The 16393-nt window shown below is 41.1% G+C and overlaps 1 protein-coding gene across 1 annotated transcript in view; it reads right to left on the bottom strand.

Annotated features, from left to right (window-relative positions):
• LOC147883857 (uncharacterized) overlaps positions 1-16393 on the bottom strand; it is a 48359-nt gene that overhangs the window by 3006 nt on the left and 28960 nt on the right. The window contains exons 4-7 of the mRNA XM_087398988.1: positions 13933-14020; positions 3719-3900; positions 3142-3274; positions 2908-3047 (exon numbers count right to left, since the gene is read on the bottom strand). Coding sequence (XP_087255114.1) covers positions 2908-3047; positions 3142-3274; positions 3719-3900; positions 13933-14020 — 543 coding nt within the window. The remainder of the gene's footprint in view (positions 1-2907; positions 3048-3141; positions 3275-3718; positions 3901-13932; positions 14021-16393) is intronic.

The following is a 16393-nucleotide window of genomic DNA, read 5'->3' as shown; positions in this document are numbered from 1 at the left end:
TTCTAGTGATTTGAGTCTTTTTAATAGACATCATCTATGATGTCAATTTACTTGTACTTGACATCCAAAATGATGTCAGGTGTGTATTGACTGAGTCAATCAAGATCAACTGGTTCTTTGCCTCACATTTTCCCTCCATGCGACCACTTGTCTTCACTTCCTATTCCCACATGGTATCAAAGTGGCTTGATTGAGCTTTTTCCTTCATCCTGCTTGCCTACTACTGGACCCTTCTGCTGTGACTTGTTTCAACTAGATCATGTCAGGATTACAATGACGCTATGGGAAGATGAGACATTGCCTTAATCCACCGTTGTGGATATTGATGCACAAGACCATTTGTTGGGAGCATCCTTGCCATCGTGCTCTATTCGATGAGCATCTGGGATTCGATCACACTGCTATCTTCCTTATCTTGCAATGTGGAACATCTCCTGGAGGATTGAAGAGGAGGGAAATCCACAAGAGAGAGAGGCCACCACCTGTGGAAGAAGATGCCCTATTGATAGGAAAACCAAGAGCTGAGTCACTAAGATGGAGGGCACAAACTCTCTCTCTCTCTCTCTCTCTCTGCGTGCAAAATGAGCTAGAGGAGAGAAAGAGTTCTTCGAAACCAAGTACGGCATCGAAGTCTATTAAATCCCTTTCTGCAACGCTAGAGTCACATCAAGGGAGCTAGTTGGGAGGGAGGCTAAGCGACGGGGAAGAGCGTAGTGCACAAAGAATATGTCTTGTTAGCTTCAATTTAAATTGTTTCAGTATGCAAAACAGAAAGAGCCTTGGCAATGGGGAACTTCGGAAATTTTCCATCTCTTCTCTATTGGTACAGGCATATGGTAGAGGATAGGTGGGCATATTGTATGATATACACTTTACACTTGGTCATCACAGATTGCCCTCTGTTACTTTTATGCTTTGTCTGCTCACAAAGCCATGTGACCAGCAGAGAATTAATGTTGGTTTATTTGGCTTCACTGGTCTCGATGTGCTCAGTTCATACATGATCATGAGAAGGGTTTTGTTGGAATTATGGGAAGACTGATGGAACCGTATCATGCTGCCACAAGTGTAATGGTGCTTGTTAGAATTTAGGAGAGAGGGATTGTGGGGTGACGGCTAGAGCAAGGAGGATCACATCATTATATTAGAGTTAATGGTCTTAATGTGTGTATCTGTGCTTCAGATGAGGTGATGGCCCCAAAAAGGCCTAGATCCTTTGAAGCAAGTTATGTATGCAGAAGCATGAGCTCCCATTGTTGGTTGGCAGCTAGTGGATCTAAGATGGAGATGAGTTTATGATCATTTGTATACTTACATCCTTTCTTTATTTTTTTGAGACCCCCCTTGAAAAAGGAGTGCCTAAATAGGCTATCCTACCATCATCACCCTTGAGAATTGATAGACTGAAATGGGCAATCGTACTCTAAACTTGGTGGAGAAAATAAGCCATAACTTCATAAATGCTTATTTTGATGCATGTAATGTTACTGATGCTGTTACTGATAGTGCAAAAAAAATTATAAATATGCAAATTATGTCTAGCTATTTGGTTTGATATGCTACATGACCCGATTTGGATTTGGTAATCAAAACAGGTAGGTTGTCAAAATATGGCAGTTTTTGGAGATCAACACAGATTTTCAAAAAAAAAAAAAAAAAGAATGCCATGGTCACACAGCTTTTTGTCCAAACCCAAACGAGTGCCTAATTTTCTAACATTCGCCCTTAAAAAAACACTGATTCTTTCTTCTTTCTCTTACAGGGCCTCAGGTATTCTATGAGAGACTTGACTCCTCTCGGGCCATTTCGATTCGACATCATCAGGTTGAGTCCTATTCTTTGGATGTGATACCACACCTTCCTTTTGCAGCTGTACATGTCTCTGTGGTGTGGATACCTCTTGGCAGATTCTAGCGAGCATAGAAGCCTGGCATATCTGGAGAGCCAGATGCACATAGGCATTGAAGGGAACTCAGATTCATCCCTCGCACACATTGGCTAGTATCTGGACAGACACCATACATACCTTGATGGCCGTATGGACGAGTATGCAGGGAGACTCCCGTGCAGCCTCAGCTAGGAGGGCTTCTTTCTTCAGGGAATGGAAGGATTCTCCTTTCTTCTCTGAGACTCCTACAAGGTTGAGGTGGCACTTTCAGCCTCAGCCTTGGTTGTTTTCCACCTCATTTTGAGGGGATGGGTTTATTTATCCTCATGATTTCATGATGTATTCCGCTTTGAGCTTGCTCTCACGGGTTTTTTCTCTTACTTAATAGAAGTCTCTTTCTTGAAAAGAAAAAAAACACTGATTATAGCATGGAGGAGGATCTATCTGCGGAGACATTTATTTTATGATGCTAGCTTGGGGGCATGTCCTAACAGTTTCTTCATAGATATAAGCCACATATAGACAGATATTCTCCCTCTTGTTGTTACCTCAGGGAGGCATATACCCTCATCTTGTTGTTTTGCATTCATCAGGGTTTAGAGCTGATACGACTATTATTTACATCCGAGATTGTTTTGGCCTGTGGGCAATAACTGTGCAGCGAGTATGAGTTTTGATCTTGCTTGATAAGGATTTGTTCTCCAAAAAGGGCTAAATGGTAAGTACTGTCCTATTGGAAGTAGGAAAACCAGAAAAGGGGGTGGAAACTGTAAATCTTATTAAAATAAAGAGGGAAGGCTAAATGTCTCCTAAAAAGCAACATGCAGCTTAAAAAGACTATAGTGAAAAAATGTGTTGCTTACAAAAAATTTCAGAAGACCACAGCTTATAAATCAAAATTATCACCTCCTTTTCATATGATTTGCATGCATGATGGGAGGACCATGAGCAGTGTTGAGGCATATCTTTCAAATTTACTATAGGAATCACAGATTTTACATCTTTATCAACTGAAATACCTTTGCAAGACCAGATAGACCTCCTTTTGCACCTTTCGCAGCAACCCGTTGCAAATCCAATACAGATTGACATATGTGAAAGCACTCTAGTTCTTGATAAGACTGTGAGAGCCGCTCCAAGTCATTACGCACCGCATAACCTACCAAAAATTACAATTCCTTATCATAAAAAGAATAATATAAATCATACATATTTTTTGTAAAGCGTCATTTTGTACAATCCCTGCTTCATACCTAGCTTCAAGATAGTTGAAGAATGAAAAACAGATTTGATGCAAGCGTCCAAAGCATCCCTGTCCTGCTCAAACAGGTTGATCAGGTCAAAGATAAAGACAAATGTTGGAGTAGCCACCTGCAATATTGCAACCTGAAACAGCATTCTATTGTTAGAAGCATATACAAACATAAATACTTGCTAGTTTGTAGACTAAAAACCTCAATAGAGAATGTTTATATCGTCGTTCCACAAAAAGACAAGAAGGAAAACTTTTATTGCTATGACAAGTAACTAAGCTAAATACCTATGAATAGCACACTTGAAAGTTACAATCACTTTACCAAATGTCGCAACTACCACACACAATCCCCTCTACCTGGTCCGTTTTGCAGAATCCAGTTCTCACAATGAGTCACAGAAATGGCCACTGCTACTACAGCTTTGCATACTTTACTAACACCATTCTTAAAAAACAACATTTCTCAATATGAGCAAATATAAACGATTAATCTCTTGAAATTATAGAATAGTCTAAAGGTGTACCAAAAACAAGCTCATAACTTGATCTGTTCAATCTTAACCGTATAACTTTACCTTGTTCGTTTCACAACCTTTCATTCGATTCGCCTTCCACTCACAATCAATACCCACCACTGCAACCCCTTCAAAATGCCTTGTAGCAAAATCTAGCTCCTTAGAAGAATCAACCCAAACAATTCTCTCTTCTGGGCAAAAGTCAGTCAATCGTAGAAAGTGCCTGTTTTCATCTTTCTGCACTGCTTGAGCCAAGAAAAAATGTAAGAAAATGAAATATCAAATATAACGAGAAATTAAGTTAAAATTTACAAAATCGCAAAAATGGGTAACTGAATTTTGTAAGATTCTATGTTTAAATAAGCGATTCCTTTACTTAGATCATAGAGAGGTATCAAATACATGCCATCCCCAATTAAGACAAGTATGCATCAAGCACAAATCCTGACGAAGGTAGGTGTGGGAAGGAGAGGCGGGGGAGGCGGAGGGGGAGGGTGAGAGGAGGTGGAGGCCGGGGAGGGGAATGGGCTGAGAGGGAGAGGCAGGTGAGGGGGACAGGCTGAGAGGGGGAGGTGGGCTGAGAGAGGTGGGGAAGAGGGAAGGGGAGGGGCTGAGAGGAGGGGAGGGGGAGGGGGAGGAGCAGCAGCTCAAGGCATGTGAATCTCTTCATGGGTGCACAGACGTATGTGCATTTGACTCATGTGGTTGCTCGAGGTTTGAAATGCATTACTCTATGTGAGAGGGCATTATAAGTTAAAGGTTGACTGTAGGGTTCAGCTGAGGTGCAATTTCAGAGGGCTGGTTTGGATGATTTCATGGGTTTTTCTGATACATGTAAGTTGATCAGTAAATACACAGAGGTATGTGTGTTGGAATACGAAGCCAAAGTGAGTCAAAAATGTGTGTTCTAGGTGGTGTTTTATAGTCTAGTGAGTCCTAGACATGCCACGTGTCATATTGGGAGATATCCCATAGACATTGTGACTTTCTAGAGTCTAGTGTCACACTATATAGTGTTGTACTTGTCTATTGTCTATTATATCAGTCAACATCAAGCTATCAATACATTGTGAGTATTTTGGTTATTGCCTTGCACTTGTACTTTCCTTCCTTTCCATTTTTCCTTTCATTATGCTTTCCATATTTCCATTCTGTTCCTAGCTAGCTACCATGTCTCTTCATATGGCATCAGAGCCTTCCTTCATAGCCCTTCCCTTCCTCCTTGCTTCTCCATGAGGTAGAGGGTGGCCGGAAAGAGAAGCTGCCCTCTCTTCTCTTGGAGGAGCTCCCCTTCCCTACTCCTCTTCATTGAAGGCTTCATCAACATTGGGATTCTCCTCCAACGTTGTCTTCTCCAACTTGAGCTTCTGCCACCTCTCTTCCCTTTCCTTGGTGAGCTCTTCTCCTTCTTTCAGCTACAAAGACGTCCTGAAGTGGTGCTGTTTTTGTTGCTCTCTCTATGACCTGTGGACGATGTGACGCTTCTATCTAGATTTGGAAGCAGAATCACGACTTTGTGTCTTCAAGAAAGTTGTAGCGGACCTTGAGTACTACAATTTTTGTTTTTACATTATTACAATCCGAGTTTTCTATGAAAATATATAGCTCCTGCTAAAAGTAACAAAAATTATTCCTGCACACGGATTTTGTTCTTGAGTTCATGGGATGATAGTTTCCAGCCTACTGTCACTATCTTGATCTCCACCTCCATCTTTTGCTGCTCCAGTTGGTGCCCACAATGCTAAGCTATAGCTGCCCACGCAGCTGCTCTTGCTGCTCACGCCTCCTGTTTCCCATGAAGCTCTATCTTCTTGCCATTCGAGCTGCCACATTGCACACCTCATCCACCTTGTATAACGGTGTGTAGACTCCACACTAATTTGCAGCAAGAAGATAAAGAAAAATGATCTTGATGTAAGGAACGGTTACTTCTCGGCTTCTCCGATTACTTCTCTCATTGCCTGTGGTGCTAGGCTTGCACATTGAGTGACTCTACTAGTCCTTGTGGCAACTCCGGCCTCTACATATTTTGGGACATCCATCCCTAGTGCTTCATCAACATCGTCATCCACTCGCAGGGATGTGCACACATGTGCAGTGGCTACTTGGAGGACATCTCTTACTCCTAAGAGATCTATTTTTATTATTCCTACAGCTTGATGTATTTTGGGGTCCTCTGCCCTGGGTAGTCTCCCTAAAATGATATGTATTGAGTGTTTGGTTGTCATTGAGTCTAAAGGTCCTCTGCCTTGGATAGTCCTCCTAAAAAGATGTATTGGTTTTCCTATTTTGGTGTGTGGCTTCCTAACATGTCCTATTATGAAGCCAAGGGGGGATGTACTGTGGGAGCCATGTATTGGCTTTGATAGGTTTAGAGGGGGATGTATTGCGGGAGCCATGCATTGGCTTTGATAGGTCTCGTTATCAAGCCTGGCCGAGTTTCAGGATGGTGTTGTATTCCTAGACCTATGAGCTGGTCATGTAGCCATGCTATAACGTGAGCCTCTGAGCATGTTGAGTCTCAAGCCAACCTCTGAACACGCTCAGACTTTAGCCTCTGAGTTACATAGGGTGCACAGTTTGATGACCGTAATTGTCCCTCACCTTAGACCGTGATTGTCATGTTCTGTTATTGGTTCCATTCCAGTAGTCTCTCACCTTGCCTTCATGGGGGGTGTTGGAATATGAAGCCAAAGTGAGTAAAAAATGTGTGTTCCAGGTGGTCTAGGTGGTGTTTTATAGTCTAGTGAGTCCTAGACGTGCCACGTGTCATATTGGGAGAGATCCCATAGACATTGTGACTTTCTAGAGTCTAGTGTCACACTATATAGTGTTGTACTTGTCTATAGTCTATTATATCAGTCAACATCAAGCTATCAATACATTGTGAGTATTTTGGTTATTGCCTTGCACTTGTACTTTCCTTCCTTTCCATTTTGCCTTTCATTATGCTTTCCATATTTCCATTCTGTTCCTAGCTAGCTACCATGTCTCTTCAATGTGCAGCTGATACAAGCATCAACATGAAACATAAGGTGTATTGCATGGTCAGTAGACCATTACTGTATCTGGCTGTTTACAGAGCTCTCTGAGGCTGTTTGACTCTACTTTTGAGGGACTATGCAGATGGTGAACTGATGCCTACTTGATGGATTGAGAAGATTTCCACGTAGATATATTTGGTGATTAGATTGGGAATTATTTGGATTGCATGTGTGACTTAACAATGCACAAAGATGGTATAAAGTTCCCATTCTTCAAGGAAAGGAAGGGAAGATGTAAAGGTCTTAGCTTCTGTGGATTTCAGAAACAAGTACTTGTACTGTGATGGTTCTCAAAATTTATAGGATTTAAGGAGAAGTACAAGCAGCTGTAATTCATGTTGATTACCATAAAGGGATGTATTTGGGTGGAGATCTTAACAAGTTCACACAAATTGGTATGAATCAAGTTGGAGGCTTCTTAAAAAGGCTTTGGTGAAGAGGGTCAAAGTGAACGAGCATGAAACGAGAGAACGGGAAGAGCTGAAGGTTAATGAGTAGTATGGAACTGCTTTGTTTTTGGAAGGTGAAGACTTTGACGATGAAGAGCTTTCTCATCGTGCCGAAGACATGCTTGAGGATGCTACAGCAAAAGAACAAGTTTCTGTGGGTGACGATTTTCAGTTTCTTGATGATGTGTTGCCTTTGGGCTTGATGAATACCTAAAACATAGAAAAGGGGGCACCTCTTTAAAAGGAGGGCCCACGAGATAAAAAAGGCACCAAAAGCACTGGATTTAAAAAGAAAGCCTGAAAAGCTTGGTTTTTTTTGTAAAAGTAGCTTTTAGAAAGCAAGCCCTAGCTTTTTGCTAGGCCTAGTCTATTAAAGAAAGGTCCAGCCTCCCAGATTCATTCAAGAGTTGTAATCAGCTTCATGCTCTTCTCAGAGCCAGTTGTACATAGTATTTTCTATTGCAATAAAGACCTTCAGGAGGTCCAGCCCTTATTTATGGGCCCTAGTGTTGTGCATGCTGCGTATCCTTCTTCTCTCCCTCTGTTCTATCATGAAGAATCTTTGAAATAAGTACTGCAGTTCTGATTTTCAGATTTCAGTTTGTGTTCTCAGTTTCTTTCGAGAAGTTCTTGTGAAATATTGCAAAAATATTGTGTGGAAGTAGCAATCTCTGTTTTTTTCTCTCCCTCTCTTAGTTCGTTTTGATTCCCAGAAGAAATCAGCTGTTGCTCCTCATCACATGAAGCTATTAGATGCTGTTTTTCCCTGTTATCAAATCTATCTTGGTGATTTTTTGCTGCGAATCAAAGATCCAAGCTGCGTTTCTACCACAAGCAATGATTCGTTTTTAGGTTTTCAAAGCTGAATACAGATTCGTTTTAGGGTTTCTAGTCCGGTTTCATTGGAAGTGGCTATATTCAGGCAGAAATACTAAGGGGTGGAGTCTTTGAATGAATGGATCATGCTCAAAGGAATATATGCACAAAATCCACTCGGAAAAAAGGAGATAGCGCGGCATACAAGCTTCTACATCAATCCAAAGGAGGGGAGGGAGCAAAGGCTTTTCAGTTTGTACAGCTGCTCAGCATGCATTGCATACTCAGAAGCTGAGGGGAATATGTTACACTACCCTAAATTTTAGTTCTGCTGAAAGGCAATTTTGTGTGGGAAGCTATAACCCCTCTTCGCTATGGAGTCCACAGGAAGTTTGGGGACTTCATGCACTTCGAGACACAGTTTAGATCCTGAAAATCAGATGAGTTAAGGGGAAGTTATGTAACTAAACATGGGTTGGAGTCAATCATGTTTTTATAGGGGGTTAGAGTGTTTAGGGATCTAAAAATTAAGGTGTGATGTAAAAGGGGGGAAAAAGAAAGTCAAATGGTAAGGTCACGGCCAAGAGGATTCTAGAGTGGGAAAGAAGTCTTGGGAAGAAGAAACTGAGGAATGTACAAAGGAGGAGGGGATGGATGTGTATGGGGGCTTTTTTGCAGTGTGTTTTTATTCCTATGTGCATTGATGAATACAAGACATTTTTTGGGACAATGGCTAGAGGCTTTAGATGGGACTTAGACTTATATCTCTTAGTCACTCTTAGTGATTTGGTAGGCTATTGGACATACCCTGATGGCCACTTGAGACAAGATTCAAGGTTCCTCATTCGCCCGTATTGACTAGGAGAGCTTCTTTCATGAGACAATTGAACCATGGTTGTTTCAACTTTCTTCACATATACAGCCACATGGCCTTCATGGCCTCTAGATTGGTTATGACAGCCTCATTTCTTTTTTGCATGACTTTGTATGAGGCTTTTATAAGATCTTATCCTGGATTTTTAAAATTTTGGTTATATTTAATAGAAGTTCTTTCTTTGTGAAAGTAAAAACAAAGTTCCATTACCCCTAACTTCATATCACAACGTGTAGAGCATCCCAGTCTCTTAAGGCATGTTGACGATTGGAGGATGATCCGGCAAGCAAGATACCAAGCCGTGCAAACCAAGACAACTCTATAGATTTTGAACTGGCTCCATACATAGTGGAGTCTACCCCATGCACTAGCTCCCAATATCTTGTCACGTAGGAGTGACTAGCCGTACATTGTATGAGGTGTCAGCTGTGAGGAAACTAAATGGCTCGAATCAAAAGAGCCCAAGTATAGTCATGTCTCTCGTAGAACACCTGAGGCCCCAAAAGAGAGAGCCATGCTACCGAGCCCCAAGCCATGAAGAATGGAGAACGAATAAAGGTGTTCAAAAGTCTAGCAATCCCCTTCTAAATACCCTTGCATGTCTATAGTCCCATAGGCAATGCTGAATAGACTCATCGGCAACAACGAGGCAAATGAGAACATGTGGAATCTAGTATCTACCCCACACCTCACACTCCAACGGTTCACGTCAATCTCTCCATGAATAGAAAGCCAAAAGAAAAAATTGAATTTTCTATTCCTGAGGGATTTTCAGAGTCTCTTCCAAAAGGATTTAATCTGAAAACAACCTGAAGTGGGATCCCTGACCTTGTAAAGGCTCCTAGCCACATGTCCCTAGAGTAAAACCTATCACCCGGAAGAACCCAATCCGGTATGGCTGCATCAATCGCTGGATTCTCCTTGCACGTCCTTTGATGTGACTTACTACCTAGAATTTGCGATCATCTGGAAGGCATTTGAAAATCCTTCAAGAGCCTACTGAGGAAGTAAGATCTCTCCCCCATGAAGACCACTGCATGTAGTGAAACATACGTGGAGATCCTCAATGTTTGTCACATATAATATCATTCCATGATTGTTAAGGTAGCCAGCAATACTTAGTTCATGAAACCCAAGAGCTATTTACACTCCCACAATCAGTTTGGTAACAAAGCAAAGGAAAAAGTTGGAAGCTCTTTGCGTTGGCTCTGATTGATTAAGTTAAGGCATATGCCATGAATAAAGGAGAGGAGAGAGGATTTGCTCCACCAATGGAGCTTGCCCACAATCACTTTGGCAATAGGAGAGGCAGAGAGTAAGAGAAAGAAGAAGTAAACATGGAGAAAAGAGGGGAAGAGACACATGAGAGACACATAGAGATAGACAATGTGCGAGAGGGATAGACAATGTGCGAGGAGTAAGAGGAGAGGACCAAGCTTGAACTACAAGCTTGCCACATTTGTAACAAAGTGCATGCCTTGGAATTATAAGTCTTCTTCTCCATGCTTTTGTCCACATTTTTGTCCACATTGTGCGGCCAATTCAACACAATCATACTGCTATCTTGTTGATCTATGTGTTTGTGTGTCTTTGGTCCTTTTCATCATATGATGTTTTATTTTATAGTCGCAAATTCATACTTGTTCCTAGATATGAGTTTCCTCCTCGTACCATTGTCCATAGGCCAAAGTTTATTAATTTTCATGAGCACCCACCCTTAAAAACTGCCTCTTGTTTTTGCTTCACAGTCTGCAATCTTTCACTATAGCATGCTTCCACCATTTTCACATCAATGTTCTCCACAAATATTTTCTTTGTATCTCTTGAGTGAGAAATGTGGTGACATTTATAGACTCCTTGATCTTTCCAGATTCTACTATTCTTTTAGAATTTTCTACGAGTAGAGATGTCCCAAAAGAAAGGCTTATACATTAGCTCAAAGCATGTGACCTCCTTTTCCCTCCCACCTCACATTTTGTTTTATCTTAGGGACTTTCCTATGTTTAACCTTTCAACCCATCGTTCTATATCCGTTTTTTTTCCTCTTCTACCATTTCCCAAGGTGCACAATGAGTTCTCTCTCTTCAACCTCATTGCTTGTGGAGAAGTTCAAGGGGGAACTATTCCCTACTTGGCAAACTAAGGTGCAGCTGCTCCTCATGAAAGAAAAGGTGTAGTATGTTATTGAGGATGATCAGGACTATGCTACAACAACGGATTCCCAATAACTTAAGAATTGGAAGCAACACAACTCAAAGCCTATTGCCATCATTGAACTTTGCCTTGATGACACTTTGATTCATCATCATGTCGACTTCAAATCGACAAGCAAGGTGATTTGGACGCGTCTCGAGAATCTTTTTGGTAACAAAATCACAAACTCCAAGATTTTCTTGAAGTTGCAATTTTATAAGCTGATAATGGAGGATAGTGATACCTTTAGTGCACATTTAGCAAAAATGCAATCTCTTGTTAAACAACCTTCCCCTGAAGTGTTTCCCGAACGACGAGGACAAAATGGCTATCCTCATGAAGAGTGTGGAAGGAGTTACTCGTTTTGAGCACTCTTGAAGTACTTAGGCTTGTCACAACTAGCTTTGATGATATGGTGACTCTTCTTCTCGAAAAAGATCGCCGAAACAAAGAATCTCAAATCTATTCATCATATACTACAAAGACTCTTGCCTGCACCAGCAAATGGAAATCGAGGCCTCCACCAGCACATGGTCATTCAAGCCTCTCAAGTGCACCTTTTGTAACAAGCTTGGTCATACGGAGGACAGATGCTACCTGAAGCTTGCCAAACAACAAACTAAGGACCATGTCAGTTGGGTTGCAGCCGTCACTAGTGTTGATGAAGATGACAACCCTCCGACACAAGTTCATGCTCTCATTGCTTAAATCCGACATCTCTCTCTCTCCCTCTAGAGGATGATGGAGATGATGATCCATTTGTTTTCTAACATGTTGTATTTGGGTACCTTGCCCTAGGGGTGTTTCCCAAAAATGAATGCAATAAATCATGTGTGTTAAGTCCATAAAGGTTCTTTGCCTTGGACAGTCCTCCTAAAATGATGTATGGGTTTTCTATGGTGTGTGACTCCATGTCTCTCGTTAGTCCCTAGATCTAGGAGGGGGATGTACTGTGGGACCCATGTATTGGATTTGATAGGCCTATTTATCAGGCTTGGCATGTGAGTTCCAAGATGTTGGTGCATTGGTCTCCTAGACCTCTGAGTTGGTCATGCATCCATTCATGATGAGCCTCTGAGTCATGCTAGTTGAAACTTTGAGTCTATACCATGCTCACTAGCCTCTAAGCCATGCTCACTTGCCTCTGAGTTAGCATGGGAGCCATGTGTAGTTCTAGACCATCATTGCACAGTCCGATGACCGTCATTGTCATGTTCTGTTCTTGGTTCCATTCCAGTCGTCACTCACCTTTTCTCCATGGGGGGGTGCTAGGAAATGGAGTCAAGTTGAGTCAGTTTTGGTTTGTTCTAGTGAGTCATGCTTTGAGGGTTCTTGAGTGCTATAGGATCACTCTGATACAATAAATTTTAACAAGCCCCAAAATATTTTGAAACCTAATTTTCTGCTAAGCCCTAATTTTTAAAATTTAGGGCTTTTCTGGTTTTTCCATCCCTTGAGCTGTATTGAAGTCTCCTGCATGTAGACATTTGGGGAAAATTTTGTAATTTCATCACTATATTGTACATTCCTTTGGGAATTTTGTCCCTATTGGGCATAATTGCCCAAATTTGAAGTTTCCAGTCTGACCTTGGTAATTCAACATCTCCAGTTTTGAGAGTCATGGGCTGATTGCCCTTGGTAGCTGCTCCCATGGCCAACATTGACAGATCTTTAGGGACATTCTTGCCATGATCTTCATCGACACATAATTGACAGGAGGGGTGTGCGCACTTGTGTGCAGGCAGCTACTCGGGGAACATCTCTCATTTTGAGAGATCTACATTTTTATTTTGTGTGAGTGCCTAAGGGTACTTTGCCCTGGGATGTCCCCCAAAATGAATGCAAATAAATTATGTGTTGAGTCAATAAAGGTTCTCTGCCTTGGATAGTCCTCCTAAAATGACGTATTGATTTTATATTCATCATTAGTCCCTGGAGCCAGGAGGGGGTGTACTGTAGGAGCCATGTATTGGCTTTGATGGGTCTTTTTATCAGCCCTAGCCGAGTTCCAGGGTGTCGGGGCATTTGTCCCGTAGAGAGAGAGAGAGGGTAGGCTAGGGAGAGAGATAATGATACTCAAATAAAGACATAATGGAATGGAAATGATAGGAACTTACATGACCAAAAGGCTTGATACTTGATTGATGTGACAAGTGACAAGTACAGCTCTCTTATAGAGCACACACACACATAAGATACCACTGTGTATATGGGATAATGACACGTGGCATCCATAACTAAAACACACATAAAACACTCACTTTGACTTCTTGTTTCAACATCCCCCCATGAAGGAAATGTGAGAGACTACTGGAATGGAACCAAAAATAGAACATGACAATGATGGAGTCTGCTGCTTTGTGCAATGTCAGAACTAGACATGACTCCCATGCTAACTCAAAGGCTGAAGTCTGAGGTTCAGAGGTCAGGTTGAGCACTCTCATGGCTTTACGTCCTAAACATGACTCAGAGGCTCATGTCTTAGCATGGATGCATGACCAACTTAGAGGTCTACTCCACCACGTGCCTTCATTCCATTTCCATTATGTTTGCTATATAGTCTAGTCTTTCATGTCTTAGCGTAGATTACCTTGCCTCCCATCTAGTTCCAACAATTAAGACGAGCAAAAATATATACATCATGGTGGTGTAAAGTAGGACATGCAAAGTATATATAAAATACTTCAATGCCATGGCTGACAGCCTAGAATTCAAATTATTTCTTACGTGAAACATTGAGCTTTAAAGAAACTATGCTGTTATGTTGCCTTGATGTTGCTTCTATCATGTATTCTATCACATACATTCAAATTTGGAAAGCTTGAGTATTGGATCGAGTTCCTTGTCAGATCATTCATAATATTCATCATAAAGTAAATCCTTAGTCAACAAGCATACCATGGCAAAGTGATGTATCTTTTGGTGTAAAAGAATTCCAAATCCCTTCATCCTTTAAGAAAGTCTTTTCTCCCATGGCAGTAGTTATCTGATCAAGGGAGAAAAATGATAAGAAAACTTACAATGAGAAGTATGAAATAATTTTGAAAACACATTGACATTGTTGTATTTTGTAGTTCAATATTTCATATTTTATCTTTTTTGCTTTGAATATTTAGGAACATACACTATGTATCAAAAGTTGTCACATATAATAGTATATAGTAGAGGTTAATTTGAAGCTATTCTAAGAAACCATTTGAAAGACCTCACAAATATTTTATAATCCTAAGATACAATATAAATGCACATTTAACGCCTTCTAATTCATACTCTAAAGCCTATCCTTTTTCCATACATTTCATGTATTTTCTTTACTAATCACCATTTTCAAATTAACCAAATTATCTTGCTTTGGAAACTTCTCAAAGGGCTTTCCCTAATTTTGTTGAGTATGGTGCCTTTCTTAGCATAAATCCCTATATATCTTAGGATTTTGTACATGAAAGATGATAGAATGACCCCAAATTATTGCCCATTTTTCCGTCCATCCATTGAATAGAATTGGTGTCTCAGCAGCAATTGCAAGCAAGGGAATTGACATCAACAGATTTGGTGTTGTGATGACCACACCCTGCCCCATAATTGTGTGTTACTCCCCATGTCACTCATAAAGAGTTTGTAGGATTCCAAGAAGAGGATCACTTGTGCCTTCAACAGCCCAGCACCATGTTGGATAGCCTGATGTTAACTAGCCCCCTTTGGTTTTTCTAGTCTTGGCATCAGCTTCACTAACCATGGCTCCAGCTTAGATGCCAAGCTTTGCCCTATATAACCCCAGCCAAGGCAAAGCATGTGGCTCCAATTGCAAGTGAGATAAATCCCTTTATATTAATGATATAAAGATTAGGAGGAGAGAAGGTGGCCAAAATGGGATCTCCTTTGAAAAATCAAATTTCCACAACCTTCCTTTGGGATCAGATGAATGAGACGCTCTGTAAGTGAATCAAGCATAGTACCAAAGTCCCAAAATGCCCTGCAGGGCTGAGGTAAGTCTCAAAAAGAAATAAAAAAGGAAATTATTAACCCATCTGGACCCCAGCATCTACCCTTGTGAAGGCAAGAAATGCAGTCATGAATTCCATATTGCATCAAGTGAGACTCTCATATGTGGTTCCACCAATACTAGTATATATTGCTAAATTCTATGTTTGGCATCATCCTTAGCAGGTGTGTCAAGATCTGTTGGAAGAGGGGAGGCATAAAAATGTGTAGCTATTTGCAAGACAGCATCATGACCTGTCTGCAAAACCGTGTCACACACAATAAGCTGAGAAACACTATCTCTACCATGTCTTAGTCCAAAAGTATAGAAAAAGTGTTTATTGACTGTCCTTCCCATTTGATTTAAAAAAGATTCCCATGTATGAAAGACATACTCTGCTCTTTGATCTAGTAAAACATGTTGGTGAGCCCTTGCTGCCAATAAGGCACTCTTGAATCCAAGCATCTGCAAGCCTTTTTTGCAACTTCCCTCTGTAGGGATGCTAACTATCGAGACGCAAGTCCATCTCCCGCCCACAAATCTCATGTCTCCAGGTGCTAGCAATGGTATGATAAAAATTACTAACACCAAATAGGACTACTGCCACATGTTAAGGAAATGACACTCCACCTATAAATGAGATACTCAAATCTATATAACATCATACGAGGCATATGGAATCTTGATATTGGCAGACCAACGCCTTACATGAGGCTCAGAAATCATGAGAACCATTAGAAAGTATCAGAGGTGGAAATCCCGATACACCTCTGTCTAATGCCCAATCGTCAACATATAATCTGTAAATTCGTGTATGAATGGGCATATACAGCCTCCTATTTGACCACGAGAACGGGCACAAACGAGGCTGAGTCTGAAAGACATAATCTCTTTGCCACTGAACTGCAAAAGGAAGGCATTACAAACTGCTCTCTCCAATGAGTAAATGCCATCATGTTGAAGCCCCCTCCAATAATCCATGAGTTTGCAATGGGATCCTAGAATAGACGTTTCTTCCACAAAAGAACACAATCCCCTCTATTGATGGGGGTGTAAAGGTTAAGAAGACAACCTTATGGTCTCCAATCAGCAAAATTATCCACTATGCTCTAGAGCATAGTCCAACCGCAAGAGGAAGAAAGGAATATGAAACAAAAATTCATGTTTCCCATCTAGTGCCCAAATCCAAAGACCAAAAAGTATGGCTTGAAAGCAGTTTGACCAATCTCTAGCATCTAGTTTGTGTTTCTAATTAAAAAGAATGTCAATGGATCCCCTAGTAACACATGGATGGAGATGATTATGAATCACCTGCCTATGGCGACGATGAGGCACACTACCAAGGCCCTGTGTGTTCCAGCTAACAATCCTCATCGA

This window comes from Dipteris shenzhenensis, chromosome 27 (genome assembly GCF_047967505.1).
Source record: "Dipteris shenzhenensis isolate YYH24624 ecotype China chromosome 27, Dip_SZ_1.0, whole genome shotgun sequence".
Taxonomy (NCBI): Eukaryota; Viridiplantae; Streptophyta; class Polypodiopsida; order Gleicheniales; family Dipteridaceae; genus Dipteris; species Dipteris shenzhenensis.
This window is presented reverse-complemented; position numbering and strand designations above follow the sequence as displayed.